Here is a 15,384-nt window from a genome sequence, read left to right on the forward strand (position 1 = left end):
TTTTCCTAATTTCACTTTCCCAGGTGGCTCCATTGATTTAAGGAAAACCCCACTATTGTGGAGGAAAACCATGCACCTATGGAGGTCCCGTTCAGTCATTTTTCTAAGAGCACTTCCTGAAGAGCCACTCTGTAGGTCCATCTCAACAGATGTTCTCATCCTCACTCAAGCTGGTGGACACATGCTTTGCAAGTGTCTAAGATCTTAGGGTTGTGGTCAGCTTCCCACAGGTCAGCAAGTGAACATATCAGCTGAGGTTTGGTTTATGGCTGTGTGGATAAGTTTAGCCCACAGCAGGCTGATACAAGCTGAAGTAGTTTAGTGGCCCTGCAGGCTTTGTTGATGGGCACTACAATACCATGCAGATGGGCAGGTGTCAGAGTTCAGTGGTATCTTGATACACAATACAAACATGGTCCTGAGTTTGCCATCTTAAAACCCAGGAGTTTCACTGTGAAATTATTTCAACATCTATTCTTTTTATTTAGTAAATGGCTCATGTGAAAAAGTTGTACCTAAGAAACTACTGTCACTGGAGTGAAACTGTGGGTTTCTAAATTTAAAAAAAAATTGTGTTTCACTGAAAGTCATGTTTCCAGTCTCACTGTGACTCGAATTTGTTGATTGTTAATGTCAGGTTCTTAGCAGCCATGATTAGCTGTCATGTCATTCCTGAAAGCTTCTCCGTGAGCAAAAAAGGATGTAGGGAAAAGGGGTGATGGTTTTTTGGAAGTTGTTGGCTGAAAATACCTGGTCAGGAAGCAGCTCATCTTAACCTCTTCACTGGAAAACTTTCTGAGATAGTATGTTTTTCCTGATTGCTTTTTGAAGAGCCATTTTGACATCCTTGTTCCTTAGGCTGTAAATCATAGGGTTGAGCAGGGGAGTGAGGATGGTATAAGTGACAGAGATCAATGCATCCTGATCCGACGAGTAGCTGGAGTCGGGTCTCAGGTAGATGAAGGAGGCACAGCCGTAATGAACAATCACTACTATCAGGTGAGCACTGCAGGTGGAGAAGGCTTTGTGCCTCCCTGCGGCTGAAGGGATCTGCAGGATGGCTAAGGCAACAAAGAGGTATGAAATAAGGATCAGCATCAGTGGGATTGTAAGGACAGAGATACCCAGGGTGAAGATAATGGCCTCACTGAGGTTTGTGTGAGTAAAGGCCACTCGGAGGACAGGGGAGATGTCACAGAAGAAATGGTTGAGTTTCCTGGATGTATGGAAAGGCAAACAAAATATCAAGGGGGTAACCACCTGGGCAACCAGAAAGCCACTCAGAGCAGAAGCAACCACCAGCTGAGCACACACTCGCCAAGTCATGATTCTGTTGTAGTGCAGGGGGTGGCAGATGGCAACGCAGCGGTCGTAGCCCATGGCTGCCAGGAGGAAAGAGTGGGAGCACCCCAAGAAAAGGAAGAAGTACATTTGTACAGCACAGCCTAGGAAGGAAATGGTTTTTCTCTCTGCTATCAAGTCTACCAGCATCTTGGGGACAATGACGAAGGTGTAGCAAGTCTCAGAAAATGACAAGACGCAAAGGAAAAAGTACATGGGTGTGTGAAGGCTCCGATCAGCCCATATGATAATCATTATAGTGGTATTCATGCTCAGAGTGACCAGGTACAGCGGCAAAAACACCACAAGAAGCAGCTTCTGCAGTTCCGCGACACTGGAGAAACCCAGGAAGATGAAGTCTGTGGCGAGGGTTTGGTTGTTGTTCCCCATGGAAATGAAAGGTTTTCTCCGGACATCAGGCAGCAAGAAAAACAGCACCCAGGTCACAGAAAGTACAAGGTGGCCTGCTGCTGTGACAAAGAGAATTTTTGCTCGAGTGTGCCTCACAAAACCCCTTTCGTGGCCTCTGTGCTTGCAGTGTTGGTTGTCCTCCTGGGACAACAACAGTGTTGTGTGTTGGCTTGGGACACGCAACGGCTGGTGGGCGCTGTGGGCAGCTCCTGGTCTTGCTGCAGCTCCCGAGAGCGCACAGGTAGCTCAAGGACACATGGCTCCTTCTCTGTGATCTGGGGAGCTCTGATGGCACAGTGGCTGGAGCTCACCTAGAAAGCACCGTCCCCTTTGGGGAAGTCCCATTTCTCATCTTCACAGTGGAGAAAGTGGCAACACCTACCTACGTGCAAGCACGCTGCAGGCAATCACTGCAAGGGCAGGAAAGTTACAGCCTGGAGATAGAGGGGTGGAGGAGGGTCTGTGAAGTCTTTCTTGTAAGCTGTGATTTTGGGAACGTGACTGAAAGACCTCCTGAGACCTGCAAGGAAGGAAACATCATTTCAGAGCCTCTCACTCATACAAGGGGTGTGTTAGCTCTCAGTGACATGTGAAGAGCTGTATAAGCTGAAGCGCTGGAGCTGCTGGCAATGCTGTGCTGAGTGGATGGAGAAGAAAAGCCGGTAAAACAGGGTTTGAGCAGCACAGCTAACTCCCACTGCAAACCCATGGCAATCCTTGACCCCAAGTCAGGGTTATTCCAGCAAGGGGAGCATGTGTAAACAGCTGCCGGTGCTGCAGTAGTTTCCAAGAGGAGACACGTGGAGAAGAGTCTTAGCTCTCCCCAGGAACGAGGGAACCATTTGCCCTGGGATAGTGGTGGACATAGATGGCATGTTTCCTTCCTCATACAAAGGGCAGTGATGCAAAGGGGTTTTGTATGAAGGCAACTCAGACCTTCTTCCTTCTGCAAGGGTTAATGCATGCCAGGACAGCAGGGCTGTGTGCAGGGTCCTGCTACAGGACCTCTCCCTCTCCTCCCCTCCAGTCCCCAGCACTGGAAAATAAGGATGCAGAAAGGAAAACTGTGGAGCCAGGGGAAAAATGAGCCAGAAACCATACCTGCACTGGCCAGAAGGATATTCAGGTGTGGAGCAGGCTTGCAGCCCTTGTGGCTGGAGGCATCACCAGCCTCTCTGATAGTCCTAGCCCTCCTGTCCCTTTGGGCAAGGGGACAGCAGCTACCAGCTCTTATGGAGGGGGCGGTGCATATTCATTAATCCACCTAAGGACTGCTGTGTCCACACCAGTGATAGGCATTGTTAATTGGTTGCAATGGACATAATTAAGAGCTGATCTATTTCTCTTAGGCATGCCAAAAATACCATTGGCAATTCTCAGTAATGGATGTGTGCTGAACTCAAGACTCAAGCATTTTTCCTAAGCAATGACTAGGATCAATCAGGCACTTTTAGTTATTTCTTCCTTGCAGAGACTGAGGGAAAAAAAATATCTCTTCCTCTTCTGTTATCATTTACCGTTGCAGACAAAGTCCTCATCTGCCTTGGACTCAGTGGGCTTGCAGCACCCTCCACTGCGATCCTTTGCCCCTGCTGTGGGAAGGGACAGTCAGGCTCAGGCTTTTTTGGAGGGATGGGTTTTGTGGCTATACCCCAAATCTTATAAAAGAATAATCGAATCATAGAATATCCTGAGTTGCAAGGAAAGCATGAGGATCATTAAGTCCAACTCCCAACTCCACACAGGGCAACCTAAAGGTTAAACTACATATCCAAGAGCATTGTCCAAACACTTCTTGAACACCAACAGACTTGGGGCCATCACCACTTCCCTGGGGAGCTTGTTCCAGTGCTTGACCACCCTCTCAGTGAAGAACTTTTTTCCTAATATCCAGTCTGAACTTTCCCTGATGCAGTGTTAAGGCACTCCCTCGTGTCTTATCACTGGACACTAGAGAGAAGAAATCAGCACCTCTCTCTCCATCTCCCTCACGAGGAAGTTGTAGACAGCAATGAGGACACCCCTCAGTCTCCTCTTCTCTAAGCTGAACAAACTTGGTATCCTCAGCCACTCGTCATAAGTCATGCCCTCTAGTCCTTTCACCATCTTTGTTGCCCTCCTTTGGACACATGCTAATATTTTTATACCCTTCTTATATTGTGGAGCCCAAAACTGCACGTAGGACTTGAGGTGAGGCCACACTGATGCTGAGTATAGGGGGACAATCACTTCTTTTGACTGCTTAGCTATACAGTGCTTAATGCACCCCAGGACATGGTTGGCCCTTTTGGCCACCAGGGCACATTGTTGACTTATATTGAGCTTACCATCCATCAAAACCCCCGGATCCCTTTCTACAGGGCTGCATTCCAGCCTCTTGTCCCCCAGACTATATGCACCTCCAGTATTACACCATTCCAGGTGCAGAATTGAGCATTTGCCCTTCTTGAATGTCATATGGTTGGTGATTGCCGAGCACTCTAATCTATCGAGATGTCTCTGTAAGGCCTCTCTACCACTGAGGGAATCAACGACTCTTCCTGCTTGCTGCCTCTCCTGGGATTGCAGAGTCCTCAATTCACGTTGCACACTCGCATTTAGTGCTTTCCCTTTTTAAGACTACACTTTGGATGGTTTCTCATTTTGTGAAGCTCCCTGCTCACCCCTGGGCTCACACGGTCCCTGCAGAGCCCCTGAGCTCTCGCGGTTCCTCTCCAGAAGGATGAGTGTCTGCGATTAGCTCTAGAGCACGTGTGGCAGCTCAAGGCAGGTAACTATGAGACAATTGTCCACCTCTGTTTGCGCTAGGCACTGACACCTGAGCCCTGGATCCAGACCTGGGTCCCCATCATATCACTCTAGGATGCTGAGCTCATCCTTCAGGCCACTGGGGAACCAAAGCCAAGCCAGAGGATCTTTTTGGGTGCCATTTATTCCCTGTATTCTTTGCATGATCTTTTGAATTATAGCCCGGTCTTCAGGACCTGCCCTGAAGATCTCTGCAGTGAGATGACATTTTTTAAAGAGATAGTACTGGGGAGTCAGCTGTGACAATGTTGTAAACATACGCAACATGCTTCAAGGTCAGACACAACAGGTTTATGCATTAGCAGAGTTGGGATGAATCCAGACATTTCTCTATGAACATGAGGATCACATAGACAACAATAGCAATGAACACCAAGCAGAATGCAGAACTGACCTGAGATACCACGGGTGTCATGACTACACAGGGCTTAGCAAGTTATTACAGGTGAAAAATGGCTATGAAATCCATTTGCTCAGTGCCTCCTTGAGCTCCTTCTCCAAAGAGCAGAGAGCAGCTAATTCCAGCAGTGTCATTTGGCTTATCAGAGAATGGGTACCAAAGAGAGGTGGAGATTCTTCCTCTGTTAACCCCTACTTCTTTTACTTTTCTTGGCTGGACACCTAGGCAGTGGCAGCCAGAGGTACATTTTCCCCTGTGTAGGTGTTGTGGTTTAACCCCAGCCAGCAACTAAGCACCACGCAGCCACTCACTCACTCCCCCACCACCCAGAGGGATGGGGAGGGAATCGGGGAAAAAAAAGGTAAGACGAAAACAAAGGTAAGACTTGTGGGTTGAGATAAGAACAGTTTAATAGAACAGAAAGGAAGAAACTAATAATAACAATAATAAAATGACTATAATAATAAAAGGATTGGAATATGCAAGTGATGCACAATGCAATTGCTCCCCACCCGCCAACCGATGCCCAATTAGTCCCTAAGCGGTGATCCCCCCACCCCCACTCCCCCCAGTTTATATACTGGGCATGACGTCACATGGTATGGAATATCCCTTTGGCCAGCTGGGGTCAGCTGCCCTGGCTGCGTCCTGTGCCAACTTCTTGTGCCCCTCCAGCTTTCTCACTGGCTGGGCATGAGAAGCTGAAAACTCCTTGACTTTAGACTAAACGCTACTTTAGCAACAACTGAAAACATCAGTGTGTTATCAATATTCTTCTCATACTGAACCCAAACCACAACACTCTACCAGCTACTAGAAAGAAAATTAACTCTGTCCCAGCTGAAACCAGGACAGTAGGGCAGTGATTCAGCTGAGCCAAGGCAGATATCCTACCACTGGTTAGAAACCCTTGGCCTGGATGGGTATTCAACTCCCCCCACGCACCCCACAGGCCCACAGGAGCTGGGATTCCTCCTGCCACAGTTCAAGAGTGCACAAAAGAGGTGCTTGTATGTGAGCCCCTGGTCTGAATATCCTCTTTAATCAGTGGGGAGGGAGGGTGGCAGTTAGCTGCTTATGCTAAAGACCTGGAGGCTTTTGAGGTGCCGGGGTGGTCCAAGACATGTACAAGTGTCTGCAAGCCCTGATGGAATGATTCTGAGGGACCCAAGTCCTTCTTGTGCATTAACACTACACGTGAGTGGGCCTCCGCTGCATAAGGGTGACATTAATCGTTCTCCAGCCTACCTTCGCCAAGCTGCCGGGTCCCTGCTGCCTCCCCTGGGATTGCAGAGTTCTTCTTTCCCCAGGGATACCTCAGTTCCACACTTTACCTGTGGGTGTCTCCACCTTCGGTGATCTCTCAATTCGTGGGGCTCTACTCACTGCCTACTGGAGGCATGCACTGTCCCTGGAGATCCCTCAGGCTCTCCAGGCAGCTCCAGTTACCCTCGAGAATGATGTCGTCTGCCAAGTCAATAGGGGAGAACCCCAAGTATGAAACACAGTGACCAGTCATTGCCTCCACTGTCACCAGACACTGATGGGTGAGTCTGAAATCCCTTCCTCAGTTGCTAACGGGTAACAGCGTGACTGACAGGTTTCTGCTCCTGCAGCCATGCAGAATCCTGACCAACGTCCTTCTGGGGGTGCAATCGCTCATGCCTACTCCTGACACCAGCATTGGAAGAAAAGCCCATGGCACACAGGAGATCCCATTCTGTTAGATGCTATGAGGGATTCAACTCTGACCCAGTGGTCGACACCTTTATACCGGCTCCAGGTGACAGAGAGCAAGTTCACGCCTCAGTAGAAGAAAACAAACATTGCTGTAGTCACATTCTAAAGAGAAATTATAATGAGAAGAAGAAGAAGAAGAAGGTCAAGACTTCTATGGGATAGCCTGCAAGACATTTCTGGAGAGAGATGGGAAGTTTATCACTACTACAAAGGTGTTGATGAAATCAGTTTCCTAATGGCATCCTTGAGCTCCCGGTTCCTCATGCTGTAGATGAGGGGGTTCACTGCTGGGGGCACCACGGAGTACAGATCTGCCATGACCAGGTCCAGGGATGGGGAAGAGATGGAGGGGGGCTTCAGGTAGGCAAACATGCCAGTGCTGAGAAAAAGAGAGACCACAGCCAGGTGAGGCAGGCACGTGGAAAAGGCTTTGTGGCGTCCCTGCTCAGAGGGGATCCTCAGCACAGCCCTGAAGATCTGCACATAGGACAGCACAATGAAAACAAAACAGCCCCAAAATACGAGAGCACTAACCACAAGAAGCCCAACTTCCCTGAGGTAGGAGTCTGAGCAGGAGAGCTTGAGGATCTGGGGGATTTCACAGAAGAACTGGTTCACGGCATTGCCTTGGCAGAGCAGCAGTGAAAATGTATTGGCAGTGTGCAGCACGGCATAGAGGAAACCACTGCCCCAGGCAGCTGCTGCCATGTTGGCACAAGCTCTGCTGCCCAGGAGGGTCCCATAGTGCAGGGGTTTGCAGATGGTAATGAAGCGGTCATAGGCCATGACAGTGAGGAGAGAAAACTCTGAGGACATCACAAAGACAAACAGAAAGACCTGGGCAGAACATCCTGCATAGGAAATGGCCCTGGTATCCAAAAGGGCATTGGCCATGGATTTGGGAAGAGTGGTGGAGATAGAGCCCAGGTCGAGGAGGGAGAGGTTGAGGAGGAAGAAGTACATGGGGGTGTGGAGGTGCTGGTCGCAGGCTACAGCGATGATGATGAGCCCATTGCCCAGGAGAGCAGCCAGGTAGATGCCCAGGAAGAGCCCAAAGTGCAAGAGCTGCAGCTCCCGCGTGTCTGCGAACGCCAGGAGGAGGAACTGGGTGATGGAGCTGCTGTTGGACATTTGCTGCCTTTGGGATTTGCGTGCCGTACCAGGAGAAAAATACATGGACAAGTCAATGCAGGCTTCTCTGAGGAAAACCTGTTCTGTTTCTCAGAGAAACCGCCCACATTGTTTCTGCCCTTCTCAAGAGGAACTTCATGCTGCTCCCCCCAGTCACAGAATCATAGAATCATTTAGGTTGGAAAAGATCCTTAAGATCACTGACTCCAACCGTAAACCTAACACTGCCAAGTCCATCAGTAAACCAGGTCCCTAAGCACCACATCTACACATCTTTTAAATACATCCAGGGATGGTGACTCAACTACTTCCCTGGTGAGCCTGCTCCAATGCTTGACAACACTTTCAGTGAATAAATTTTTCCTAATATCCAATCTAAACCTCCCCTGGTCCAACTTCAGGCTGTTTCCTCTTGTCCTATCACTTATTTCCTGGGAAAAGAGAATGACCCCCACCTTGCTACAACCTCCTTTCAGGTAGTTGTAGAGAGCGATAAGGTCTCCCCTCAGCATCCTCTTCTCCAGACTAAAAAATCCCAGTTCCCTCAGCTGATCCTCATAAGAATTGTTCTCTAGACCCTTCACCAGCTTCGTTGCCCTTCTCTGGACGCACTCCAGCACCGCAATGTCTTTCTTGTATTGAGGCACCCAAAACTCAACACAGTATTGGAGGTGTGGTCTCACCAGTGCCGAGTACAAAGGGACGGCAGTTCTGATTTTGTTCTGATTTACTCTGGCTGACTGTGCCATGAGGAGGAGGAGCCTCATCCAATGGGCTCCTCAGGAGTCAGACCCGCTCTACAGCAGCTGGCAGACAGAAGCAGCAAAAAGCCCCGTATTTCAAGGTGGTCACTGACAAGAGACACCCTGGGCTGAGTGCAGGAGCCTGGATGAAATGCCCCTGTGGGAACAGTCTCTACGTCCTGAAGGGAGAAATGACATTAGCACTTGGGCCACCTGCCTCTGGAAATGTGCCCTGGGAGGGATTTCCTTTTTCTGGTTTTACCCTTTTGAACAGAGGTGACCGGGTCTGAATGAGTCACCACTGGGACAGAACCTGCCTTCCAAACTATTGCCCTCCATCTGCCCTTCGGCTGCAGACGTGGTCACGACAGAGGGGCAGGGGGGACTATCACTACATGCACATCCTCACTCACCTGAGAGGCACCTGTCACAGGGGAAGGCTGCTCAGCATCTTCCTGCTCCGTGACTCTGTGATCTCCTTTCCCATTTCTCTCCTCTCCCCAACCCTCAGCAGCAGTGGGAAATTGAAAGTGGAAACTCAGGAAAGCTCTTTGTCTTTATAATAAATGCTGCATCGACAACTCTTGTGAAAACTCCCCTCAGAAATGTCCTAGGGCTGATCTGGATCTGTGAACAGACCTGATCCCTGCAGCACCCTCCCAACAGCACAAGGACCCTGCCCTGCCGGGGGTTGCTCCTACCACCCACAGCTTCTCCCCAGAGTGCCGTGGGGAGCAGAGCCCCGGCACACAGAGCCCTGGGGTGCAGGGACCCTGCTCTGAAGGACAGCCCTGGGCACCCCTGGGTGCACGCCCGGCTTCACAGCCCTGCAGTCAACCCTGGGAAAAGGGACCTGTGATGCCCTGTCCCTCAGAGGCTGCAGCAGGGAAGCCCTGCTCTGCTGCACATCCTCCTCCACGCGAAAGAAACCCTGAGAGCCATCCTGCCAGATCCTATCTGCTCTGGGATGTGCCAGCTGTAGGAGACCCCTCCAGGAAACTCCGGTATATTGCCCTGCAGCCAGAGACTTACTGGGTTATGAGCTGTGGTGGTTTCTCTCAACAGCGGAGAGGGACTGATTCCTGCGGCAGAAATTGTCCTAACAGAGCGTGGTTGTCTGCGAGAGGCATCGACGTTCCCCTCTGGACACCGCCGTTCCTGTCCCGTAACAAAAAGGACACTCAGGCAGGGAGGGTTTGGCTTCCCCTTTGCAGAGCTGTTGTTCAGCTGAGGCAATGCAGGCATGTCATCCCCAGCTGGAAGAAGCAGGATTCAGCTCCCCCCATACACCCCACACAGCCAGAGGAGCTGGGATTCCTCTTGCTTCAATTCCGGGGGCACAAAAGCATTGCCTGCAGGTGAGCCCCTGCTCTGATTCTCTGGTCTTTGTACTGTGGGCACTCGATTGTTCACCCACAGACACTTGCTGATGACTGAGGGGCCAGGGTTTGTCCAAGACGTATGCAACCGTTTGCAAGCTCCGGTGGAAAATCTCTGAGAATACCCACATCCTTCCTGAGCGTCAGCTGAGGTCCGGAGGGGGAATGGGGATATCCTTGGCCATCCTGCATGACACCGGACCTGTACATTCAGGGCACCTGAATGCACCTTGTCACATATATCTCTGGAGCACACGGAGCTCTTGGGCTGACCAAGCACAGGGGCGCACCAGAAGGAGACCCGGGAGTGTCTCTCTCCACTGCATTTACTAGAGTACCAGTCATGGCAAAGTTAAGACACATCCACATCCCTGTGCTGAAGACACCTTATTTATTTTCATTTACTTAATGGCATTAAGAAAAAAGCCTCCAGTGCCACGCCAGGTGCCTAGAGTGCCAAATACACCTGCACTCAGCAGGCAAACACAGCACAGGACCTCCAGGGGAGCCGTGCCCTGGTGGAGCTGGTGTGGGGCAGGCACCCCAGGGCCTCCCAAAGGGGTCCGGTGCCTGTCTGCCATCGCCTGAACAGCAACACCATGCCACAGACGCAAGGTCCATCCCTTGGTGGTGCCGCAGGACAAGGAGGCAGGCCACAGCAGGGTGCCCAGCCCTGTGCTTGTGTTCTCCACCCTGGACTGTTCTCCTCTCTCTGAACCTCTCCTCCCATGCCTGATGGCGTGCAGAAGGAAGATGATGATGGTAATGTCCACAGTCACAGTGGGGACGGACCAGAAGGTGTCCACCTCCAAACACTTTCTCTGCAGCACTCTCTCCTTCCTGGAGTTTGTCCTACAAGGCCCACAGCCCTGCAGAGTTTCTGCAGAGTCACCAAACGCCTCTCTGGACACGGTGTCATTCCCCAGCCGCGCTTCTCTGGCCTTGCAGACAGCAGGGCAGTCTGTGGGCAGCTCAGTTCCTTGTTGCATGAACATCTGTCAAACACTCGAGCGTGTGAAGCAGCGTGGGGTCCTTGGGTCCCTGTTACTGTACCTGCCTGCAAGGAGTCTGTGCCCAGCCCCGGTGCCACGGCTGAGATGCTGCAGCCCAAACGTGCCCAGGCAGGAGGAGCTGGAGCCTCACAGCATTGTGAAGGTTTTGGATGAAATTAGACGTGGTGGGACAGCTTGCTCACCTGGGGTGCTGCAAAAGAGGGATAGAGGCTCTGCAGAAGAGAGTGCCAGGGAAGGTGAGCGTGGGGCTGGCCCTGTGTGAAGGGGCAGCTCAGATGTATGGAGCTCTTCCAGGATGGGTTAGCTTCTGTCACTGAGGATTAGAGGAAGCAGTAAGGGTGACATCATGCTGGCAGTTCTGAACCTCTCCATGCGGGTGAGGAAGCAGGAAAAGTCTTCTGTCAGCAGCCCAAGGAAGACTGCAGGTCAATGAGCCAGTTCCTGTTGGGGACTGTAATTGCCCTGGCATTCATGGACCGGGTCGAACAGGGTGCAAACAGTCTGGAGGATCTCGGGACAACTTCTTCAGACAGCTCCTAGGTGGGCCAGCAAGGGCCCTGGGTGCTTCACCTGGCTCCAGTACTGGCAAACAAGGAAGATGTGGACAGGGATGTGATAATCAGTGTCATCCTTGGCTGTAGTGACCATGAGATGGTGGGGTCCCAGATGCCGGGGGGGTGAGGAGAGCAAGTGGCGGAGCCTTGAGCTCCAGAGGAGAAGACTTTTCCTTAGGCAGGGGACTGATACTGGTGGGGTGTCCCAGGCCCTTGTGCCTGAAGGCAGGAGTCTGGAGAAGAACAAGCAGCAGTGGGTGGGGATCAGGTCAGGTGAAAGGCAGAACATTAAAGCCATTAAGTTTACTAAGAGTAGAGAAATGAGTCTTATGACCATCAAGAAGAAGAAATGTTTTTAGAGCACGCTACTGTTACTGTCTTTAGTGAAAGTAGAACTAAGGCAAATTATGTGCTGGGTTGAGCCCAGGTGGGAGCTAAGCCCTGCTCCCCAAGCTGGGCAGGCAAATCAGAATAAGGAACTGCTGCCATCAGTTTTCTTTCCCTCCTCTGGCTTTGCTGAGGGGACTGAAGAGCCTGTGTTTTTTTCTAGAGCCATAGGACGCTTTGGGTTGGAAGGGACCTTAAATGTTAGAAGGCTGTGGCATAGGCAAGCAAGAGGGGAGAGGCGTCCCTGGGTGGGCTCGAACCACCAACCTTTCGGTTAACAGCCGAACGCGCTAACCGATTGCGCCACAGAGACTCCCGAAGGGAGCTCCCTGGGGCTTCCCAACGGCAGGCAGATGTTTGGCCATTGCCAGGGAAGCGGAGCTTCCTCACGCGTAATGGTGACTTGGGAAGAGAAACACCACAACCCTCACTGCCCACCCTTCATCTAGGTCTTTCAGGCCTAGAGCCACCTCTGCCCTCCACCGAGGCACCCGGAGTAACCCCCTTGGAGGAGCTCTACATGTCTGCGGTGGGGACGTCCGTCCATGAGAGATCTTCAGCAGAAGGTCCCCTTCCATCCCATAGTGACCTGGGAAGCCAAGTCACCAGAGGCAGTCCTTGCCCTAGTCTTGCTTGCAGACCTTGGGCTTAGACAGCTCTCTCCAAACTCCTTGTTTCAGTATCATCCCTCTCTCTGCGTCTGCCCTCTTGATTCAGCTAAGGATGTCATTCTCCAGCCTGAGGAGCGAAAAGGGTCGACCACAACTCTCCTCCCTCCTCTGCCAGGCCCAGCCTTGGAAACCAGCTGGCAGCGTCGTGGGCAATAACAAGGGGTGGGAAGTTTAGGCAAGGGGTACGGGGAGGCATGGCCCTGGTGAAGGCTGGGGCCTGAGACAGCATTCCCAGAAACAGTCATGGACATCCCTCCCCACTCCTTCTCCTCCCTCCACCCCCCGGACTAGTCAGGCAGCCCCAGCTCCAGCTGTGCTCCTCTGGCTCCAGCTGTGCTCTGCCCCTCACCCTTCACCTTGAGGTGCAATGGGTGAGGAAGCCCCCGTGTGCCCCAGAGCCTTCGGCCCTTGGATGAGCAGACTTCCCCTCAGCCCTCCTTCCTTGCTGGAAGGCCCCCACCCATCTCTGCTCCCTGGGGCGCAGGGCGATGGGGCCAGACCATGGCAGGAAGGCAGGGAAATCTGCCGGCCATTGCGGGGACACCCCAAGTGAGGTGGGGTTTGTCCTGGCCTCTGGAGGGATTTCTGCCTGAAGTTTTGAGAGCAGCAACAGGGACAGCCACATCGCAGTGAGTCGCCCATGGTGCCTGTTCTGCTCCCAGAGCAGGGAACGTCCCACAGCCCAAGCTCTGGGTCCCAGCACCACAAAAGCTTGGCCCCCTCCCAGCCCTCCATGCACAGGCAGAGCCTGGGAACCCCTCACCTCCCACGGAGGTGGGCTGGCACAGTGGGACGGTGCAGCCTGGCCATGCCCTGGGGGACCACGGCTGTAGGAGTAGGGCCGTGCTGGCCTGGGGCTCCTGGGAGCACTCTGCCCCTGTGGGAGCTGGTCCTCACCTCCTGACCAGTGTCACAAGCTTCCCACCAGCCCCTCGCCTGGCCCAGACCTTGCTCGTCTCCCACGAGTGGGGCAGGAGGGGGCTGCTGGGGGAACCGGGCTGTCAAGAGTTAGGCTTGTACTTGCTCAGAGGAGAGTATGCTCTCTAAATAGCCTGTCTTCAGCAGCTGCCGTGGTTGCTCTTGATGTTGTCCCTGCTAATACAACAGGCTGGCAGGCAGAGCTCAGCCCCTTTGAGCTACTGCCTACGGGAGCCTTCCCACTCCACAGTTTCATCTGTTTGCCTGGCCTGGCCTGACATGAGAAGCCTCCCCGAAAGACATTTCTCTCCAGGGACTCCACTCTGCAGCAACCTCTCTCCCTGTCTCTCTGGCTTCTCGGTCCTTTGCTTTCTTTCATGACATACAGCTGAACCAATGCGTCCGACCCGTGCGAGCAGCAAGTCAGCGGCGGGGAACCAGGAGTTAGCAGCAGGTCTGAGCAGCTCTGTGCGGTTGGGAGGAGGCTCAGGCCATGTGAGGGCACTGCAAAGCCCGACGTGCAGGGGGCCAGGGCTCCCGCGTGCCTGGACCCGACCCCCTGCAGCGGTAGGGCAAGATGGGTTCCCTCCGAGCCCCCCTCCTACAAATGCCTGCCGTTGGAGAACGTCCAGCTCAGTCGCTTGCCCTGTGCCTGGCACACTCAGCTCCCAGGACTGCCGGAGCCCTCGGCACTGCAGGTGCCTAAAGGAAACTCCTGGCCCCAGCACCAGGCCTGGTGGCCAGCGTAGCCCACCTTCTTCTCCCATGGGGCAGCACAGGTGGGGAGGGCTGTCAGTCTCCTCCCTTGAGGCGGTGCTGCCTCGGATTGGTCCCCTCGGCTGTCACTGTGCCCTGGTTTGGGGCCCGCCCTTCCCTCAGGGCGGCCTCTGACTGGCCCCAGGCCTCAGGCTGCCCAGGTGCACCTGAGGTGATGCTCTCTGTGATTGGCCGCCTGCTGCGGTGTGCTGCCCGCCCTCCCCTGAGGCGATGTTTCCTCCGATTGGCTGCATGAGATTGCTCCCTTGCTCCTCCCATCCCGTGATGGGGCAGGCGGCTTATCAGTCACTGGTGTGCTTTGCTATTGCCAGCTCTGATTGGTGGAGCTGGCATGCCCCGCCTCCAACCAACACTGCCCCCCCCCCCCCCAGCACTGTGCCTGGCTTTTTGCACTCTTGCCACCTTTCCTGCAGGCCTCGAACCTTGACTGGTGGGTTACCTATCGATCACATGCCTTGCCCCCGCCTCCTCAAGTGTGATTGGCTGTCCTGGGTCCACTGACTCCCCAGGGACTGCTGGGGGGAGGTTGCCAGGCAACCAACTCCACCTTTAGGGCTGAGAGCCTCAGGATGGAGCTGTGGGCCCTGAGGAAAGGCTGGGGGTCATCAAAGGCGGGTTTGGACCCTAAACCTGAGCATTTCGGCCCGAAACATGAGGCTCTGGGCACTACAAAGGACAGGCGTTCAGTTTGGATCACACGTGGGGTGGGACCCGCGGGACAGGGGGCTGAGGCTCACAGGGGCTCGCAGCCGGGCCAGCGTGCACAGCAGCCCAAGGGACAAAGCCCCGTCTCTGCTGGTGGTCTCCCTGTGTGGAGCTGCCCCTGCCCCCTGCAGATGTGCAGAGGCTCGCTGGGGGTGAGGAACAGCACCGGTGGGGCCTGGGTTAACGGGCAGGGGTCCGATGGGCCAGCCAGATGCTGGTGATACGGTCGGGGCTGTCCTGGGCTGTTCCCTGCACCAGCGCGGGCTGGTGCTGGAGGTGGTCATGCCGCGGTGGGAGGGGTGGCGAGGAGATCCCCATGGGCAGTGGGAGGGCACGGCAAGGCCCCAGGACCCCACGGGGAGACCCCTGCTCTGGGGTCTGTCCCGGCATGACTCCATTGTCCCCA

General features: G+C 53.5%; 2 protein-coding genes and 1 non-coding gene across 3 annotated transcripts; all 3 read right to left on the bottom strand.

Moving 5' to 3' along the window:
• Positions 1-780: 780 nt before the first annotated feature.
• On the bottom strand, positions 781-1,731 carry LOC128147325 (olfactory receptor 10K2-like). Its single transcript, XM_052799786.1, has one exon. The coding sequence runs from the start codon at positions 1,729-1,731 to the stop codon at positions 781-783; it is 951 nt and encodes a 316-aa protein (XP_052655746.1).
• Positions 1,732-6,904: 5,173 nt separating this feature from the next.
• LOC128147030 (olfactory receptor 14C36-like) lies at positions 6,905-7,843 on the bottom strand. Its single transcript, XM_052799200.1, has one exon. The coding sequence runs from the start codon at positions 7,829-7,831 to the stop codon at positions 6,905-6,907; it is 927 nt and encodes a 308-aa protein (XP_052655160.1). The 5' UTR covers positions 7,832-7,843.
• Positions 7,844-12,146: 4,303 nt separating this feature from the next.
• On the bottom strand, positions 12,147-12,220 carry TRNAN-GUU (transfer RNA asparagine (anticodon GUU)). The gene has a single exon. It is a non-coding gene; the product is annotated as a tRNA-Asn (tRNA).
• Positions 12,221-15,384: the final 3,164 nt, after the last annotated feature.

Source organism: Harpia harpyja, chromosome 10, assembly GCF_026419915.1.
Source record: "Harpia harpyja isolate bHarHar1 chromosome 10, bHarHar1 primary haplotype, whole genome shotgun sequence".
In the NCBI taxonomy this organism is placed as follows: domain Eukaryota; kingdom Metazoa; phylum Chordata; class Aves; order Accipitriformes; family Accipitridae; genus Harpia; species Harpia harpyja.